Consider the following 21,906-nt stretch of genomic DNA (forward strand, 5'->3'; position numbering starts at 1 on the left):
AACCCTTCGCTTATTTAGCAGCAAGTGCAGACTATTCTCATCCACGCGTGAAAAGATGAGATATACACCTACATTTCTACTGGATGAGAAAAAAACGCCCACCTTGAGCTTATACAGTGCTCTTTGTTTGTTATTTATTTATTTTGTTTCGTTTACACTAAATATCAGCGCGTAAAGTGAACCTGTCAATATATACAGCTCTGTTGGCAACAGAAAAACAGAAACAAACGAAAGAAAAAGCTGTCTTCCCATGTGTTCGTGTTTTTCAAGCCTAAACACACTTGCAATTGAACAGAAATCACGTCGTGTACGTATTCAAGTCCGAGCTGGCAGCACAAGCTCCGACTTTATTATATACTACTTTATTTTTTACTTAAGGGGGCGTGTCAATACAAACCGCTACTTTTACAGCAACTGTTTTGCATTTATTTTAATGATTTACTCTTATGTTTACGTGAAAAAATAATATCAAAGAGCTGAAAAAGTACATACCCTTGATACTTACTGCATAATATCGCTCACAGAATTGGAAACAAATAGACAGAAGTAACGTTACTGAACAAAAAAAATGAAAGAAAAAGAAAGAATTACTTCCTCAGCTTCTTCTATGTGTTTTTTTTTTTTTTACCTAAAAACCGCTTAAACATGAGCAGTGAGCAGAACTCGCGTTGCACTGGGAAGCGCTCCAAAGTCAGTCGTAACCCAAATTGTTACGAGGCAACTTTCGTGGTGAACTTGAAGGCAGCACAACTTTGAACCACGACATTCAAAGTTTGAAACGGGCGGGAAACTTCACAGCGCACATCCTCCGCAAAGTCATTGGGTGGCTGTGTTTTTTTTTTTTTTTTTTTTTGACGTGACACTGTTTGACTCTACGCTTTTTTAGCTGTTATCTGTGTTTCACACCTCGCGCGTATATGTATATACATATATATTTTTTCATTTTACTTTACTTAAATTGTTGGGTTTTGTATCAGCCTAAACGTCTTCGCTCTTAATGCGCGGACCTTTTTTTAAACTTAGCGCTTTTATTATTATTATATTTTTCCCCCCTGAGGCTCAGCCTGCACCTGCGTGAAGGTAAACGCTTGCGATAGAGGAGCGGATTGATATGCAGATTGTTTTGCATGCTTTGTGAGGGGTTTATTATTGTTTATGCAACACGAGCTTTTTGAGAAAGAGAAAGAGAGAGAAAGAGACTGTCTTTTCAGCGCTGGAGCTGCTGCGTAATGCTGCGTGATAAACTGTTTGTCTTATTTTTTGCAGTGCAATATTTTTTATATTTTTGCGTTTGTTCAAAGCATTTGTTTCAAATGCAACGACTTCTAGAAAGCAGCTCAGCCCGGCTCTCCGTGGCGGCCACGGAGCAGCTGCCCGGGTGAGCTTGAGGACGCCGGGACGAACTTCGGAGGCTCGCCGGCTGCAGATCGGACACGCTGCTGTGCTCTCGCAGGTGGTAGCCGGAGCCCGCCGGAGCGCGCCGGAGCCTCCCCAAGCCTCCTGCCGGTGCTGCCGGTGCTGCTTCCCGGATAGATCCGGCGTGAGATCCCCCCCTGTTTTCCATGTTGGCTACAAATTTGCTTCACTGTTGCGATATTAAAACAAGGGCGGGCCTTGGCACTGCGCCATTTTTTTTTTTTATTTTAGGGGGAGGTGGGGTGGGAGCTGGAAGAAGGGTGTATTTACTACACTTGTGGAGGAGCTCCGCGTCACACTCGGGCATTGTCATCTAAGGAAAGCAGCACCAGCCGCTTGCTTTGAAGTAGAAACCCGTTACTTCGCGGCGCGCGGCTCCGGTTGGGTCCGGTGGAGATGGCCGAAGCCACAGTAGATAAACTGTGCAGCGCAGCTGCAACAGGGCAGTTCAAAATGGTCCAGCAGATCCTGCAGTGCAACGTAGACCCGAACAAGAAGAACGAGTTCAACAGAACCGCATTACAGGTTGGAGAACCATAAAACAATCGACGATGACTTTCTTCACTTTATTAGCTTTATTAGTAATGTTCCACTGCAGGCTGATAATCAGCTCGTGCTCTAATAACACAAATATATATATATTAGGTAGTTAGCTCTACATTATAACCGCATTAACTAATCTGTCAGATATATTATCTTTATGTTTATTAGTTAATTGGTATTTTTGCACTGCAGGCTGAGCATCAGCGCATGCTCTAATAACACAAAAATAGTAATGATAGTAAGGTAGTAAGTGGGTAAGGATGGGTAGTACGTGTAGGCTATTTTATATGATATTTTTTGGCCTGTTTTAATGGCATTACTCTATATTTGTATTACTTAAGATTGCTTTAGTCAGTTTAATGGTAATTCTATATTGTTATTCTAAATTGCTTGATTTCTATTACATTACACTACATGGATATTAGGTGTATATCATATGATATTCTATAGCCTTTTGTAAATTTCATTACTCTAGATGGATAGTGGGTGTATTTTATATGATATTTCATTGCTTGTTTTGATGACATTACACTAGTTGGACAGTGGAGGTTTATGATACGATATTTTATGGCCTAATTTGAATTATATTACTCTATAAGGGTAGTTTAAAATCTTTCGAGGAGTCTTACAGCTTTATTAGTATTTTTAGATTTTTTTTAGATGGGTAGTAGGTGGGTATAAGTGTATTTTATATATTTCATGGCTTGTTTTGAGGACATTATTCTAGATTCTAGGTTGTAGATGTATATTGTTAACTCCATTTCCTTTAAATTAGCTTTTATTAGATTGCTTTAGTCGATTTTACAGCAATTATATATATATATATATATATATATATATATATATATATATATATATATATATATATATATATATATATATTTAAATTGCCTTGTATCTATTAGATTACACATTACAATTTTATATGGCAAATTGCCTGCTTTCTATTACATTACACTAGATGTGTATTGGGTGTATATCATATAATATTGTATAGCCTTTTTTAAATTACATTACACTAGATGGGTATTAGATGTATTTTATATGATATTTCATGGCCTGTTTTGATGACATTACACTAGATGGGCAGTGGGTGTATATGATATGATATTTTATGGCCTAATTTGAATTATATTACTTTAGATGGGTAGAAAATCTTTCCGGCAGTCTTACAGCTTTATTAGTATTTTTGCACTGCTGGCTGATGATTAGCGTGTGCTCTGATAGTAATGATAGTAAGGCAGTAGATGGGTAGTAGGTGTATTTTATATGATATTTCATGGATTGTTTTGAGGACATTAGTATAGATGGGTAGTAGATATATATTTTTAACTCTATTTCCTTTCAAGTACTTTTTATTTCATTGCTTTAGTCAATTTTATAGCGATTCTATATATATATATATTTGTTAATTGCCTGATATGTATTACATTACTCTAGATGGGTAGTAAGTGTATTTTATATGATATTTTATGGCCTGTTTTAATGACATGACACTAGATGGGCAGTGCGTGTATATGATCTAAGATTTTATGGCATTCTATTTGATTGTTTTAGTCAATTTTATGGCAATTCTATATTTTTTTATTTTAAATTATATATGTTTATTTTGCCTGTTATCTATTACATTACACTAGATGGGTAATAGGTGTATTTTTTATGATATTTCATGGCCTGTTTTGCTGACATTACACTAGATGGGCAGTGGGTGTATATGATATAATATTTCATGGCCTAATTTGAATTATATTACTTTAGATGGGCAGTAGAAAATCTTTCCGGGAGTCTTACAGCTTTATTAGTATTTTTACACTGCAGGCTGATGATCAGCGTGTGCTCTGATAGTAATGATAGTAAGGCAGTAGATGGGTAGTAAGTGTATTTTATATAATATTTCATGGCTTGTTTTAATAACATTACTCTATTTGCATTACTTTAGATTGCTTTAGTCAGTTTTATGGCCATTTTATATGGCAAACTGCCTGATTTCTATTACACTACACTAGATGGGTATTAGATGTATATCATATGATATTTCATAGCTTTTTCAAATTATCTTACACTAGATGGGTAGTAAGTGTCTTTTTTATGATATTTCATGGCCTGTTTTGATGACATTACACTAGATGGGCAGTGGGTGTATATGATATAATATTTTATGGCCTAGTTTGAATTATATTACTTTAGATGGGCAGTAGAAAATCTTTCCGGGAGTCTTACAGCTTTATTAGTATTTTTACACTGCAGCGTGTGGTCTGATAGTAACAGTTATATGGCAGTAGATGGGTAGTAAGTGTATTTTATATAATATTTCATGGCTTGTTTTAATAACATTACTGTATTTGCATTACTTTAGATTGCTTTAGTCAGTTTTATGGCCATTTTATATAGCAAACTGCCTGATTTCTTTTAAATTATACTAGATGGGTATAGGTGTATTTTATATATTTCATGGCCTGTTTTAATGACTTTACTCTAGATAGCTAGTAGACGTATATTGTTAACTTATTTGATTGCTTAAGTCAGTTTTATGGCAATTCTATATTTTCTATTTTAAATTGCCTGATTTTTATTACATTACATTAGATGGGTATTAGGTGTATATCATATTCTATAACCTTTTTAAAATTACACTACACTAGATGGATAGTAAGTGTATTTTATATGAAATTTCATGGCTTGTTTTGATGATTTTACACTAGATAGTCAATGAGTATGTATGGTATGATATTTTATGGCCTAATTTGAATTATATTACTTTAGATGGGTAGTAGATGTATATTATTAACTCCACTTCTCTTTAATTACCTTTTGTAATGATGATTGCTTTGGTTAATTGTATGGCCATTTAAAATGGCAAACTGCCTAATTTTGACTACATGACACTAGAAGGGTATTAGGTGTGTAATATAATATTCTATATTATAATATATTATTATATTATTTTACATTTTACTCTATTATTATTCTACCTGGTGGGGAGTAGTTGTGTAATCTATACCCTGTTTTAACTAAATTACACTCGATGGTCAGAAGGTGTAGATGGTATTATATGGCCTAATTTTAATTACATTACTCTAGATGGGTAGTAGATTTATGTTAATAAATAAAGTTTAATTTTATTAACTTTCTATTAGATTGCTGTAGTCAATTTTTATGGCTATTTTATATGGCAAATTTCCAGATTTATGGCTTTTCAGAATTTCATTACACTATATGGGTAGTCAATGTATTTCATATAGTATTTCATGGCTTGTTTTAATTATATTAGGTGGTAGGTGATATTTTAGGATATGTAATAGTATGTTATATGATACTAAATGGTCTGTTTTATTTAGATTGTACAATATGTGCAATAGGTGTAAATTTTTACCCCATTTTAAAAAAAAAACAACATTATAAAATATTGCTACAGTGATATTAAAACTATTACAGTGATATTGCCTTTTTACAGTTGCATTACATTACATTAGTCATATATGTGATATGATATTATATAGCCTATTTCTAAGTACATTAGAATAGATGCAAATGTATAGGTTCCTAAACAGACAGTTAGATCCAAACAAATTTAGACACATATCTACATTATAAATGCATTAAATATCAGAGATAGTGAAAAAACGGTTGTAAAAATAAAGAAGTAAGCTAAAAAACAATTCAGAACTGTTATTTTAATATCGGCTGTTTTTTATTATCTGCTTATCTCTGTATAACATGTAGTAGATGAACAGTCTATGTAGTCTGTGTATATTGTTTACACCAATTTTAAAATATATATATTTTTAACAACACACTACATGGATCATAAATGTAAATAATATAATATTTTATGGCCTATTTTGTATTTTTAACACTAGATGTAACTACAGTATCAGGTGATATTTTAGGTTTTGTGATAGCAGGTTATACTCAGTTTTGTGGTATTAAATGCATTAATTACATCCAATTTGCATTTTACATGAATACTAGAAGCTGTATTATTTATCCTATTTTATAAAATATAGTTGAATATATAGTTGTATATGGTCTATTTTTAAATACATTTATTTTGAATGTGTAATGGGCTGGTAGGTGCATTTTATATTATATTACATGGACATTTTTTTAAATTACATTTTACTATATACTCCATAAGTGTATATATGATGTGATGTTTTTGGCCTAATTTTTTATTACATTAATGTAGATGGATATATTAGATGTATACTATTAACTATTATTATAGTAAATTTTATTCCCAAATTATGTGGCAAACTGCATGTTTTAAATTACATTAAACTAGATGGGCAGAAGATGTATATAATATTTAATTGCCTATTCTAAATTACATTACCTTAGATGGGCAGTAGGTGTATTTTACTTACCATACCTATACTTATATGGCCTATTTTTTTTTTTATTGCATTACTCTATATGCAATATTTGTATATTGTTTACCTGATGTCTAATTATATTTTATTAGATTGCTATAGATGTATTTATATATCATAAGGCCTGTTTTTTTAATATTCTACAATGTTCAGTAGGTGTATATTATATGGTATTTTTAGGACTAAATTGAATTGCATATTACTGGATGCATATTATATTACATTTTACAGCCAAATTACACTTTACACTTTTTATGATAGTATCTTATTTGCATTCTACTAAATGGGCAGTCTGTGTATAATATTTACCCAGTTACAAAAAAAGACAATGTTATAGATTGCCATAGGTGTTCTTTATAAGACACATTCCCTATTTTAAATTACATTCTAGAAGGTGTATTTTATATAATATTACATATATTCTATGGCCTACTTTTAATGACTTTCTATTAGATAGGCATTTATTAGATAGGTATTTTACATAATATTATATGGCCTATTTTTAATTATATTCTGCTGGATAGGTACTAGGTGTATTTTAAATTTTATTATATAGCCTGTTTATAGTTATATTCTGCTGGAATGGTAGTAAGAGTATTTTTCATTAAATTATATGGCGTATTTGTAATTATATTATACTATGTGGATAACAGGTGTACTTTAGTTTATATTATATTGTATGGCTATTTTTTATTACATCCCAATGGATGGGAAAGTAGGTGTATTTTATAATGTATTTTGTGGCCTATTTGTACAGTTACATATCTTTTAGATTAGCAGTAGGTCTTTATCATATAATATTTTATAGTCTATTCTTAATTGCATTACAGTAGATTTAGTAGTCTGTGTGTAGTATTTACCCCATTTATAATAATAAAAAGTCATTATACTAGATTGCTGGGGGGTATTAATAGTTGTAATAGGAGTGTATTATATGGCCTGTTTGCATTTACATTTTACTAGATGGGCAGTCTGGATGTATTAATATTTGTAAAAGATTATGTTATATTAGATTGCTATAGTGGTATATGTGGTATATTTTATGGCCTATATCCAATTGCATTCTACTATATGGGTAAAGATAATACTAATACTAAAATTTGCTATTTGATATATTTGCTATTTTATAACGGTTTTAAAGGCTGCATAGCAAATACACACTGTGATATGCCATCAATACTGATAAGACTGATACAGTATTGTGTATTATTTGCTTATCATGTTTTAATTCATTTATTAGTATTGCATAGCAATTACTTTACCAGCCATATAGTCGTGTATAGCATTTATAGGGTACCACTTTAAAATAAGACTACCTTTATAAAGGGTATATAATTGGTTTACAATTAGTTTATTAATGGTTACTAATTAGGTTGTAAATGCCTTAAAAATCATTAATAATCAGTTATAACACATACGTAGAAAGGGCAACAATGACCTGTTGTTTGCCAAATAGTGAACGCACAGCCATCTATATTGCTGCCCTTTCTACGTATGTGTTATAACTGATTATTAATGATTTTTAAGTCATTTACAACCTAATTAGTAGGCATTAATAAACTAATTGTAAACCATTTATAAACCCTTTATAAAGGTAGTCTTATTTTAAAGTGGTACCCTTTATAGCATAGTAACCTACACTACTCGATGTTTAGATGTTTAGATGGGCTGAACACTGAATAATCTGGATATTATATGTTCGTATAATGTATAAAAGTATAAAACTAATTTTAAATGTACTAAAATTAGTAGGTATATTGTTGTTTAATGCCAAACACCACACTTATGGGTTTATTTCCATTAAAAGCTCTTTGCTAGTTTGCTTTTGGCCAGTTTAAAAAATGGTAATTATCTTATTGATTAGAATATTGATTCAGAATAGCTATACTTTTTTTTAACCCTCCTATTATGTTCATTTTCAGAACCAGCAGTGGTGTTCGGGGGTCATATTAATGTTTAATTATCCAAAATATATCAGAAAAAAATCCTAACAAGCAGAGTGAATATTTTGTTACTAACTCCATTACTAATTATTATCAATATAATCAATATTTAGTGCATTACTTTTCCTTAACTCTAACAGATAATGGTTTAATTTGGATAATTCACTTATTTTTCATTAAAAAAAAATACATGTTCAGTCTTTTTTTAATGTTTCACTACTTTATTACTTTTAAAAGACCAACATATAAAACAATAGTTTTACATAACATTAAAATATAACATTGCAATTTTGTTTTAGTTAATTTTTGCAGCTGGTGATCACAAATATGTGAGATGAATCCTTTTTATATTGTATAATGTAGATTACACTTATTAAGGCAAGCAGAAGAAGTTTTTTCAAACTGAAAAAATACTTTTAACTGTTTTTCCTACATCTTTAAACTTTAAATTGGGTCAAATTGACCCGTAACATAAACAGAAAACAAGAAGTAAGACTAGACCTAGATGTGAATACACAAATAACACGGTATAATACAGTACTGGTTACTCATAATTATATACGGTATTTACATAAGCATCTTGTTTCAGCTTCAGAATTAGTAGTAATAGTTGTGGGACACATTTAGGGAAATCCCTGTTTGTTGAGTCAACAAATATTCAGTGTATGTAGGCTGCTGCGCTATCTAATCTATATTGGAATGTACCGGTTTATTTATGGCTATATTGAAGATTATTTACTGGTTATTTCTTTTATATATATATATATATATATATATTAGGGGTGGGCAATATTATATTGTATACAATATATCGTGACACAGAAATATCATGATATTAAAAATCCATATCGTGATAATAGGGCTGTTCTGTCTTAAAAGTAGTCTATTATTTACTGTGAAGCTTTAGGTGTATTTATTGTATATTTGTTTTAGTTTGCAGTTTATATGCATGCACTAAATATTCTGCAATATTATTTGCTGCATTATATTATTTTACTCTATATTATTTATTTTGCCACATTATGATTATTCTGTTATACTATTATACTATATACCTGAAATTAATTAATTAATTTAGTTTTCCAATATCGGCAAGTATATCGTTATCGCAAAAATACCCTGAAATATCGTGATATTATTTTAGAGCCATATCGCCCACCCCTAGTGGACAATATTTTTCCAAAAAAATAAATCATAATATTTCATGGTATTTTCATGATAATTATACTCTTGGCGATATGACACAACACTGAATAAAAAAATAAATCAAGACAACACTACTGCAACAAAATGAACATTAAAATTTATTATTGCATACAATATTATATGGCACACCCCTTACTGAGATATTCAAAAAATACAATAATTTTTATCAGATTTGTAACAGAAGTCAATGATCCAGAATATCATGATACTAATAATAATAATGCACTCCATATATCTCCATATATCCAGGATTAAAATAAAATAAATGATACTGGTCTCTAGTCGATATATAATGGGAAATAAGAAACATTGTGAATTTTTCTTTTGCTAAAAACAGGGTATAATATCATTTACCATATTCAAAAATGTTGGTGATATTATTGCACACCCCTTAATGTGATTTTTAGGTCATCTAAACACAAAATATTGAATTGCACCACAAACTATATCTTTAACTAATCATCTCAACTAACTTTATTAAATTTCTTGTTTAAAAAATGTAGAAATTGTAACTGAACTGTAACTGAATTGAAACCAAACCAACTAATCTGCATTTCTGCACATGCTCAGTTTTACTCTTTAGATAAACAGGGTCTACTGTGCAATTTTGCAGGGGTTTTCACCTGATGTTGGTCACGCTATTTGCATATTGGGCGTGTCATCCCATGGCTCGCTCACCATCAGTATGTAGTCATTCCCCCCAGGCTGCTGCTGCTGTATATATTGTATATGCGTTCTATAATAGTGAACTATAGCCTGGTCTCAATGTTGTAGGCTATATGAGCAAGTTACTGTGTTTATTGTGTTGCTGAGTGTATATAGACTATAGGCTGGCTGGGTTCAACTTATATGTACAGAAAGACAGATATGTAATAGTGATAAATTCCCAGTTGCTATTTTTTTTTAATGAATAAAAGTATAGATTACACACATAATTTGATTAATGTAAAACATGTGATTGACACAACTTTCTTTTTTAGTTCATCCTAAATGATAGTCAGCAGAAATGACACATATACACATTTTATGCAACTTAAGTTAGGCCACCTAAAAAAAATAAAGTGAATTTTTAGGTTGGTAAGACTTAATATTTAAAGCTTTTATACATATATAAAAATGATTGATCTCAACAAAATGTTTTTTGAATAGCTGATGGTGTTTCAAGGCAGTAAGTTGCCTTAAAATCAGAGTTTTTTTCAATGTTTTCATTTTTAAAGTGTACTACAGTGTGATACATGAGTATGAGTGAGATTTTAGAACAGAATCTTGTTCACATCGACTAAAAGTGACTTTTTTTAAGGATTTCCAGTGACCTAGTGTGAAGTTAAGCTAAAAGACTGTAGGCCTCTACCAGCTTGTCCAGCCAGGAGGTCAGAAATCAGGTTTCACAGCTAGAAAGTACCATACAAATGTGATATATTGGGCTGTTTTATGGATTTTGGTGCTGGGAGCTATACTGGGCATGTAGTGTTGCTGGGTTTCAGTGTTAATGCAGGCTTTAAGCAAACCAACGTAACTTCTAAAAAAGAAAAACTTAAAAAGAGGCATCTGCTTTTATATTTTCATTGTAATACTGAGTATTTTCATGTGATTAAACCTACATATTTCCTGTTTAGGTTCTGTATCGCAACCAACATGTGACAATGAGTATGCCTGGGTTATTTAGAGGAAGATTAAAGCTTCTTTCCTGTGCACAGCAAAAGTTGTGCATATGATTGGCCTTTGTGTCTCAAAAAAATAAAAAAAAATTCATGTAAAATACTTGCACATGTAAAATATATGCATATGAATCATATAAATAAAAAGCTTCATTATTTCAGTGTTATTTATGACTAAAGAAATCCCCTACCCACCCCCGATTCATTTTAAAAGGGACATCGTTAAAAAAAGAACCAAAAGTTAAAAGTACAAAGCTAATGAACAAATGAAAGTAAGACTCTGTGTAAACTTAACACTAAAACTGGCAAATTTTATGTGCTTTTATTTAATACTTTATAAAGTTTAATGTCCCAGATGGTTGCAGTTTGATCACATCATCAAAAACATCATGGTTCTGTATAAACTTATTCGACTAAACAACAAAAGTGCTTTGTGCAACTTCAGTCAGCAGCTGAAAGGCAATTCAAATTACACTAATTAATTATAAAACATTTAATAAACTTAAAATAAATGTTTTTTTTACTTCAAGTAGCATAAAAACTAGAAACACAAAAAAATACAGTGTGCTTTTGGAAAAAAAGTGTATCTAAAGTTTAATAAGTGAATAAAAATTCAGTTTGAGTTTTACTTTTTAATAAATCTGGACTGAAACAATGTCAGGTCTGTTCTCATGACCTGTGAAGAGAAGAGATTGTCGATTTATTGGTATAAACGATATTGTGTTTTATTATATCAAACATGAAATATATCGATTATAGAGGTGAGTAATATGACACTAAAGTAATATTGTAATATAATATCCTATATAACAATATATAATATCGTAATATTATTACAATGTCAATATGGAAAAACATTGATATCTTTTTAATATTTCAAGAGTGTCATACTGCAACTGAATATATGGATGTTTTCTTTATTATAAATATAACAGTTTTTTTTTTATAACAGTTTTATCCATTCAGTACAAACAAAAAAACTACAAACACTTGTTGTAAACAACAATAACCTACCAATACTATTGTAATATGTTGTATAAAATATTAATATTGTAACAAATAAAGCTGAGCATTTACGACTTAAGTATTTAATCAGATGAAGCTAAAATAAGGAACTTCATCTGGAACAGACAATACAAACAAACAATTATGATTTAATGAATAAGAATAAATTAAATAATTCAGAATAAAAGGATTAGTGGACAAGCTAAAAATGTTAAGCAGTCAAATAAAGAGATAAATTAGAATAATAAAAAAATAACAAACATTAAAAATTAGGTAGCTAAAAATATCACTAAAATCATAAAGAAAGTAACTGGTAAAAAGAAAACAAAAAGGTAAAACTTCTTTTTTTAATCTTAAACAATTATGATTATTCAGTTATGATGAATTAAAAATATTAGAAGTAAAAAAATTAGGTAGATACAAATATTACTAAAACCAGTAAAAATAAATATATAGATCACCCAGCCCTACTGTCCACCCTGGTAAAATACCACAATAATTCATAAAATAATTTGATAATTCAACAATTTTGTAACTCCAGATCAACCCAGTTTTTAAGTATTTAAAAAAATAAGTTTTAACTTTTTATTTTATTTACCGGTTACTTTTTTTTATAATTTTAGTGAGTAAATAATATTTAGTTATTTATTTTGTAGTAGAATTTGGTGGAAACGTGGTTAATCTAGGGTCTAATTCAACCGCGTTTTCATCAAATTCAAATTTGTGTTAAAATTGACCACCCAGCTTGCTGTTACAGGGTGCACACAGCACTGAAAGGCAATAAAATGATTGAAGTGGGTAAATTTAATCTGATAAAAATGATTTCTATGTAGTCAAAAAAACTAAATAAATATTGTGTTTTTTTAACATCCTTTGAACTCTTTGATCTTCTTTGATCTCCCCGCGGCAGGTGGTGAAGATGGGCTGTCCCGCGGTGGTGGAGCTCCTGCTGAAGAAGGGCGCGGACCCGAACCTGCGCGACCCGGTGAAGGACCTGACCATCTCACACGACGTGGCGCGCGAAGGCCACGCGGACACGCTCGCGGTGCTTTTGACCTACGTAGCTGACGTCAACCTCAAGGACAAAGACGGTAACCTGCCTTTGCACCTGGCGGCGCGCGAGGGCCACCTGGACGCCGTGCGTCTGCTTGCACCGTGCACTGCGCATCTCTTCTCGCGCAACCACGAGGGACTTACGCCTATCGAGCTGGCGCGCGCGCACCGCCGGGAGGACACTGCGCGGTGGCTAGAGAGCTACCAGCCCCCGCAAACCCCGCAACAACCGCAGAGTTTAGACTAATTATTGAGCCCCAGCAGGCTTTTCAAGTGTGTGTGCGCGCGTGCGTGTGTGTGTGCGCTGACTGGCTGAACGAGCGTTTATAAAGTAGTAGCAAAAAATTAGCTCTTGCTATATTTCGCCAACTACCTCTTTTCTTATGTTGTAAAACAGGTCCAGTTAAAGGTTCTAATACACACACCTGCTTGTAGCATCTTCTTGGGTCAGTGTGTTTATCAGTTAAAAATTCTAAAATAAAAAAATAAATATCCATCGAAAATATGCAACAAAATCTGATGGGTCAATGTAATGTTTAGCATTTTAAATTTCTGACAATTTGAGGCTAAATTCTAAAAATAAAAAATACACATCAAAAAATATGAAACACAATCTGACGGGTAAGTTTAATATTTAAAAATTCAGTTTTCTGACTATTTGAGGCTAAATTCTAAAATACAAAATATACAAGCATCTCCTAACAAAACCTGATGGGTCAGTGTAATGTTTATCACTTAAATTCCAAAAAAGAATAAGGTTTACAATGTTTGGTAATATTAACTAGTTTTCTATAGTAAAGGAGTTTTGGAACATTCTGATGTCATATTCTAAAGTGCTTTTGTTGCATGATGCAAAAATTTAAAGATCGGGAAAAAAGGATTCATAATTACATTTTTTTCTTGAAATTCATACTGTGAGGGGCAGAAATAAAAAAAGAGAAAATTGGAGGATAGATGGATGAAAACACATTTGATTTTTTTTGCTAAACTAAATAGAAAACTGATTTTCTATTTTTAAACTTAGCTTCAAAAGGTTCAGAAAACAGAACTGCTAAATGTTCCACTGACCTTGTTGCAGTGTGGTCGGCTGTATTTTATATATTTTTTGTTTTTCTCTCCAGCTGCTCTAAAGCATTGTCATAGTGACATGAACTTTATTCTTATTATAGTAATAAAATGATACTATTGGGGTGATTTTGTTTCACTCCAATGAGAACAAGTATGAAAGAAGTGTGAAGTTTATCCCTGGTTTTATTTGAAAGAGTGACTAATATCTATATTCTGAAATGCAATAAGTGCTGCCCTATTTGTTTGTAATTTTTGACACGCAGTAATGTCTATATCCAAGTTTATTAATCAAGCCTTGCGGTTTCTTTTCTTGTGCTAACAGCTAAATACAATGCAGCTAAACAAAGCTACCAAATTTTCAATTGCGATATACAGCTCTGGAAAAAAATAAGAGACCTCAAATAATTCAAAGCAAACAAGTTCAGAAATCAATGTTTGGTGGAATAACCCTGGTTTTTAATCACAGTTTTCATGCATCTTGGCATGTTCTCCTCCCTCAGTCTTACACACTGCTTTTGGATAACTTTATGTCGCTCCTGGTGAAAAAATTCAAGCAGTTTAGCTTGGTTTGATGGCTTGTGATCATCCATCTTTCTCTTGATTATATTTCAGAGGTTTTCAATTTGGTAAAATAAAAAAAACGTATAATTTTTAAGTAGTCTCTTATTTTTTTCGTGAGCTGTAGATATTTTTTAATATGTATCACTTACTGCCTTCTAAGTGGATAGGAAGCAAGGCATCAAGCATTTCTTGCGTTTTGGACGAAGGGTTTATATAAGGTCTTTATACAGCTGCCATTTTTTACAGTTATATATTTTAGGCTTGCCATCCCTATGATGACCGCAGAGTTAGAACAGCATCAAAGTTTAAATCAAATATTAATGAAAAAAAAACTATTTGCAGAAATAATTGCACTAGGCCTGCAAAGGTCAGCGTCAGAAGCTCTGCTGCTCTTATATTGTCCATCTGTTTTTCGCTGTTTTGACAATTTAATTGCACTTTTGCTTGTATATAATGCATTGTATTACTTTATCAGAGTTAACTGTGAACTGTGAATGTCTTTTTATTATTTTTGGTTGCATCTTTATTTTGTTACTTGCAAACCAAAGACAGGCTGTGTTAGATGGTTCCCAAATAAAGGTAACATCTTTAACTTAAGCTAAATGGAGGCTAAACGCAGGATTCACTGTACATTTTCGCAGTTTTACTGTGTAAAATTAGTGAAATCTGTAGCAAGCTCCCTAAGATGTGAGATATTAATATTAACAGTGAAATGCAGTTAGACCCGGTGTTCTGTCGAGATGTGCTTCTCAAAACCAGTGCGCATTTTTTAATTTACCCCCCTCGGAAACCCCTTGCCATTATTTGTCTTTATTATTATTTGAGTTTTACAAATGCGTAAATGACCCAAAAAAATCCCAACAAATCGCGAAGACACATTTTAAGGGTAAATTAACCACTTTTCCAGTTTTTCCAACTCACTCCCACAAGGTAACGTTAGGTAATTTGTTGTTCAGTGTAATTTGCTTTTAACCCTTTTATTGCTTAACTTGTAGCATTAGCAGCTATGTTAGCTGTTCCGCAAGCTATTAACTTGGTTAGAAGCAGCTAATCTCTCCTAACACAGACTTAACTTGATTCCCCTCTGCATATATTTTATGAATGTTTAATTCATTAAATATACACTGTATAGAACCATATTATGCTTCGTTTTCTGAAAAAGACACACGCAAAATGTTTATTTCTTCACTTCTTACATCAATTTAGCCAGTATCATTATCTCTGGCTTTAAAAAACTATATCAACATGCCCACTCATTATGTTCTACTGCCTACTGAGCAATGAAAAATACGGGTTATAATCACCCTTAATAACTCTAAACTCTCTCCAGGTATATTGAATCAGGCTTTCCAAATATTCTACCGAAAGCATGTTTAAATATGGGGATTTTCTTGCATCTGGCATTTTCACATTTAAATATACACAAGGGCAGCACGGTTTGACAGGGTGACAAAACTCGACAGAACACCGGCATTGGGAGGCCTAAGTCAAAACTATTGTATTGTCTATTAAGCCTATCTGATAAATACTAATTGACGGTTAAGAATTGAGCTTGATTGATTAATATGATGCAATAAATCGCTGTGACTAAACGTTGGTGTTGTTGTGTGATGATTTCAGTACATCAATGTAACTGAGGTTACCTAGCCTACTGATTACTGTTTGAGCTATTTTAGCTGGCTATGTTTTATGTTCGTAGTGATTCTCAAGATTTTAATGATCAAATAAAGTTACATCTATGCATAAAACACTAAACTAAATTGTATGTAGGCCACACATTTCGCTATAGCTAACTATAGCTGTATTTATTTCGTTTAAAAGCTGAACTACATACAATTTAAAATGTTAAGACTCTTATAAACTCTTCTAAACGTTATAACTCTTATAAACGCTCTTAAACGCCTTATATTTTTCTTCATTCATTTACCGAATCGAAAATTTAGACTCTGGATGCTTCGAGCACATTATGGTCCAAAACAAGGAAAATAGGTAAATATCTTTCTAAAGCATGAAAAATAGCACGATCAAACAACGTAGGTCAGTGTAACGTTTAGTAGTTTAATTTTCTGACTGTATTACATTCAAAATGAAGACGAAATTGGTTTCATCCAATTTTCAATTATCGAGTTTTTTATTTCAGCCTTTCGCAAACAGAATTTTAAGAAAAATGAAATGTTGAATCTTCTCTCGATTTTTTTATTTGTACATTTTTGAAAATTAATTGAAAAATGGATGAAAACCTATTTATTGTACACTGCACTACAAAAAAATGAATTATTGAGTTTTTACATCCAATTTTCTATGTTTGCATTAAGCCTCAAACTGTTAAATAAAAATAAATAATTATTAAACGTTACACTGACCAAGATGATCCCTACAACGCTATTAGCTCAAAATATATGTAACCTAACATATTTTTGTGGTGTAAGCAATGAAGGCACTGAATACATTTAACTGGATCCATTTAAAGGTTTCTTATTTTTTGGAATGACGCAGTTAAAGATAAAACACTTTTAATCACTGTTATCGGTAAAAACTTTTTTGTTTGTGTTTTATTTGGTTATAAGCACTGCAATGAGCTGCTTCATTTAGTCATTTACCTTGGTGAATATTTTACTACCCATGAAATTAAATTTACAAAACGAATCCCAACCTACAGTTTATTTAAAGATGATTTTCACTTCTATGTCTGCTCATTACAACATATATATATATTATAATATGTAGTGTAAACAGCTAAGATAATGACATATATTGTCAAGACAATACTAATTTAATTGCACTTTTGGCAATTTTTGTTTTAGTATATGTATGTGCGTGTATATATTTCTGCATAGAGATACATTGGTCCACATGTTGGCTTCTCAAGCTCTGTGGTGTTGTGAAGTCAATCAGAGTTGCTGTTTTAGTTATATTCATATTTATTTGATTGTCTAACTTTATTCTTCATTGGATTGTAAGCTTTTTCGTTCATTTTCTTCCGCCGTTTTATTTTAACGCCGCCGCATGCTGTTGTTAGTTTATGCCTAAAGTAAAATATTTTTTAAGTATCTTTTGAAGATTTAAAGTCTTATAATCATATTGATCTAAACATTATTTAACACAAATGTGTGTTAAATCTTGATAAGTGCTGTTTTTTATACATCTAAAAGAGTCTAAGGAAAAACTGACCTAAGTTTTGGATTGCTTTAATCTTTTGCGTTGATTGTTTTTTTCCCCGTTTTATTTCAACAACACTTCATTTTATTATGTCATAACCTTTTATTGTTTTTTCCCCCTAAACATACATGTAAGTTTAATGTTATAGTTTAACTATTTTCCCCAATAATGGTTTAGTCGTGTGGTTTGTGTAAAGTCTTAAAATAATTAACTTAAATTAAACCACGTGTAGTTGATTATCTTAAAACTATAAACTAAAATGCTGTGCTAGTTTTATTATGTCCTTGGTTGTTTTTGCTAGCTTATTTTTCTGTCAATAAAAAAAGTAAAAATTAAACAAAATCCACAACTAAAGTTATTTAAACTGTAAAATATGGCTTAAAGCTCTAATTGCAGTTTTTGCCTGACTAAAAGGAAATAACTAGCGTGTAAATTGTGTTTAACACTTTTACAAAGCGAAAGCACAAAAAGAGAGAAAGAAAATCGCCACAAATGTTTGTCTGAGGAAGTGAACCCAAAATAAGAAATCCGTTAGGTCGGTGTGAAATGAGAACACAGCTTTAGCTCAGCCCACTATAATACTCAGATCGGGGCTTTCCAATTTTTGGCGCGCTCGTTCAGGCGCAAAGATCGCCATATAGTCGCTAAAATGAAATAGAAATAAAATCTTATTTATCGGAAGCTCGTGCAGGGCTTCACACATGTGTGTGTAAACGACCTCTTCCTGGTTTCACTGGCAACACTGCAGTTCATCAGTTCATTCAGAAAACAGGGGCTAAAAACGGCGTTATCCAGCTGATTTGGCGCGGATTTATAAATCGATAAAATAAGACTTAATCGGTAAGCGACATTTTATCACCACGTATACAGTACTGTGCAAAGGTTTTAGGCACCAAAGCAAATTACAGTAATCCATTTATCTCAGCAATATGAGTGTTTTTACCTGAATAAAAGCAGCACATATGATTTAAACAGATGCAAATGAACATACATACAGTAAAACGCAACAAGGAATTCTCATTTTTAACTAAGTATATTACATCCTGTGAGCCGAGGTGAAAAGCATTCCAGATTTTCCAGATTTCACCTGAATGTTCCTCAGCCAGCATGTGTATATTATGTTCAGTTCCATCAGCAGCTCACCTGATTTACCACATTTACCAATTTACCAAACCATGTGTTGATTAATATGATGAAAACTAGAAATAACTCTATTAAAGTCAGATGAGGAGAGATTAGATGTTTTAAAGAAAACATAAGATTTTTTGTAAACCTGCTGTTTGTATTTATTGTAATGCTAAGTTAGTGTTTTACTGAGCTTATAAACACTTAGTGCCCAGATAAGAAGCTTTTTTTTACTAAAATTCCCACAGGTGCCTAAAACATTTGCACAATACGTATATATATGCGTGTGTGTGTGTGGTGTGTGTGTATTTAACCCCCTGTTTATGTTAAGTAATGTTAGGTGTGTCTTTGCAAATTCAGGAATTTGTTGAGATGTAGCCAACAGTTATTGGGTGTATCAGTAGGAACACAAAATTGATAAAGTTTACCTATATTTAGGAAATAATAATGTATCAGTTAATGCTCACCCAAGGCCTTTTACAATACTTTTTTGTGGACAGTATATTGTGCCAGAAATGATTGCTATAAGTTATATTTTTGTAATTGTAGTATAATTTAAATTCCACTGACATAATGATAAAATAATAGCAAACAAAGGAAATATACTCTTTCAAAGACCACACAATTTTAGTTAAACATAGTTTGGGGAATATATACTTTTTATTTACCTTCTGCAGTCACTTCACACTGTGTGTACGGAATACTGTTCACTGTTACCATATATATGTGAACAAACATACAAATGAGCATAATAAACGATATTATTAAATAGTATTGAGGTCACGTCCATTTATTGTAAAATTGTAAATAATGGTATTCTGAGCTAAGTCTCAGCAATATAGCAAAAATACATGTGGGGAACAGAGTACAGTCTTGTGCTAGGTAGCTTTTTTAAGGTTTTCATCATATAATATATCATATTGTATCGTCCAGATCTATGAACAGAAATAATATTTCACTTCATAGCATTAATATTCTTAAAAAAAAACTAAAGGTTTTAACTTGAAATGCTGAAGAATTGTGAATGAATGGTTCCTAGAAAACACAGTTATATTGTGTAGAGTTGTACCATTCATGGTGTCACAATGTTGAAATGCACTAATATACAGCTCTGGAAAAAAAAATGAAGAGACCACTTCTCGGACACTGTTGTTTTATTCTATAAACTATGGACAACATTTCTCCCAAATGTCAAATAAAAATATTGTAATTTAGAGCATTTATTTGCAGAAAACAAGAAATGCCTGAAATAACAAAAAAGACAAAAAGAGCTTTCAGACCTCAAATAATGCAAAGAAAACATTAAAAGTTAATATTCATAAAGTTTTAAGAGTTCAGAAATCAATATTTGCATCTTGGGAGTTTTCATGCATCTTGGCATCATGTTCTCCTCCACCAGTCTTACACACTGCTTTTGGCTAACTTTATGCTTTACTCTCCTGGTGCAAAAATTTAGCTTGTGATCATCCATCTTCCTCTTGATTATATTCCAAAGGTTTTCAATTTGGTAAAATCAAAGAAACTCGTCATTTTAAAAGTGGTTTCTTATTTTAATTTTTTTGCAGAGCTGTACATGATGTATTTTCCTGTCAGATCATGAATAATATAATGAACGAGAGATTGTAATGCAACCTAATGATAACGTTGTGATAACGTACAGTATTTAATACATTAATGTGTTTATATAGGTTATAATTTTTGGTATATTTCCTAGCTCTGTGTAATATGTGTATTAAAGTGGGTTTTAGCAGGAGTGCTTTTGTTGGTATTGCAGAGGCATTGCTCTGCTCGCACACTGAGATTACAGCGGACGTTGTGCCATTTCTGTATAATTGCTCAATATTGTTTTGCTGTTTCCTAACTTTTTACTCCATGGCAAAATCTATGCGGGTACGTCGTCTTCATTTACAGTACAGGCCAAAAGTTTGGACACACCTTCTCTTTTTCAATGCGTTTTCTTTATTTTGACTATTTATATTGTAGATTTTCACTGAAGCATAAAAACTATGAATGAACACATGTGGAGTTTTATGTACTTAACAAAAAAAGGTGAAATAACTAAAACAAACATGTTTTATATTCTAGTTTCTTCAAAATAGCCCCCCTTTGCTCTGATTACTGCTTTGCACACTCTTGGCATCATTCTCTCAATGAGCTTCAAGAGGTGGCCACCTGAAATGAAAAGTTTTCCAACAGTCTTACAGGAAGGAAGGAGTTCCCAGAGGTGTTTATTAGCACTTGTTGCTCCTTTGCCTTCTTCACTCTGTGCTCCAGCTCACCCCAAACCATCTGGATTGGGTTCAGGTCCGGTGACTGTGGAGGTTCAGCTCATTTTTTATTAAGTACATAAAACTCCACATGTGTTCATTCATAGTTTTGATGCTTCAGTGAGAATCTACAATGTAAATAGTCATGAAAATAAAGAAAACGCATTGTAAAAGAGAAGGTGTGTCCAAACTTTTGGCCTGTACTGTATATTAAAGAAGAATGTGAATGAAATACCTCATACAGTAGATTGAGTGTAATTGTATATGACATGGTAAATGAAATAATATGGTCTAGTAGTAATTGAGGCCTGAGGCCTAACTGAGGCCTGAATGACTCAAGAGTCAACCATTAGAACCCAATGAATAGTGACATTTCAGATTTTTAGGTGTTTAATCAGACGGACAATGCTATCAGCTAACTTGTAATTCCAATCAGATATCTGTTTTTCCAAGCTGGATTATTGGCTGATGTTTGTTAACAGATTAATGGTGCAGTGCTGGTTAGATTAATAGGTCCTGTGGTTTGATA

At 32.0% G+C, this 21,906-nt stretch overlaps 2 protein-coding genes across 2 annotated transcripts in view; one reads left to right on the top strand and one right to left on the bottom strand.

Annotated features, from left to right (window-relative positions):
• rnf11b (ring finger protein 11b) overlaps positions 1-21,906 on the bottom strand; it is a 160,513-nt gene that overhangs the window by 85,725 nt on the left and 52,882 nt on the right. The gene's annotated exons all lie outside the window — the stretch shown is intronic.
• On the top strand, positions 851-16,418 carry cdkn2c (cyclin-dependent kinase inhibitor 2C (p18, inhibits CDK4)). Its single transcript, XM_007231668.4, has 2 exons — positions 851-1,941; positions 13,055-16,418. Exons 1-2 carry the CDS (start codon positions 1,813-1,815, stop codon positions 13,442-13,444), a joined length of 519 nt encoding a protein of 172 aa, XP_007231730.2. The 5' UTR covers positions 851-1,812; the 3' UTR covers positions 13,445-16,418.

Source organism: Astyanax mexicanus, chromosome 12 (assembly GCF_023375975.1).
Source record: "Astyanax mexicanus isolate ESR-SI-001 chromosome 12, AstMex3_surface, whole genome shotgun sequence".
In the NCBI taxonomy this organism is placed as follows: Eukaryota; Metazoa; Chordata; class Actinopteri; order Characiformes; family Acestrorhamphidae; genus Astyanax; species Astyanax mexicanus.

What these genes read in the sequence shown, in the direction of transcription:
- cdkn2c (XM_007231668.4), top strand. Translation starts at nt 1,813, where the DNA reads ATGGCCGAAGCCACAGTAGATAAACTGTGCAGCGCAGCTGCAACAGGG. An exon ending in TCAACAGAACCGCATTACAG is followed by an intron (nt 1,942 to 13,054) that starts GTTGGAGAACCA and finishes TCCCCGCGGCAG; the next exon opens with GTGGTGAAGATGGGCTGTCC.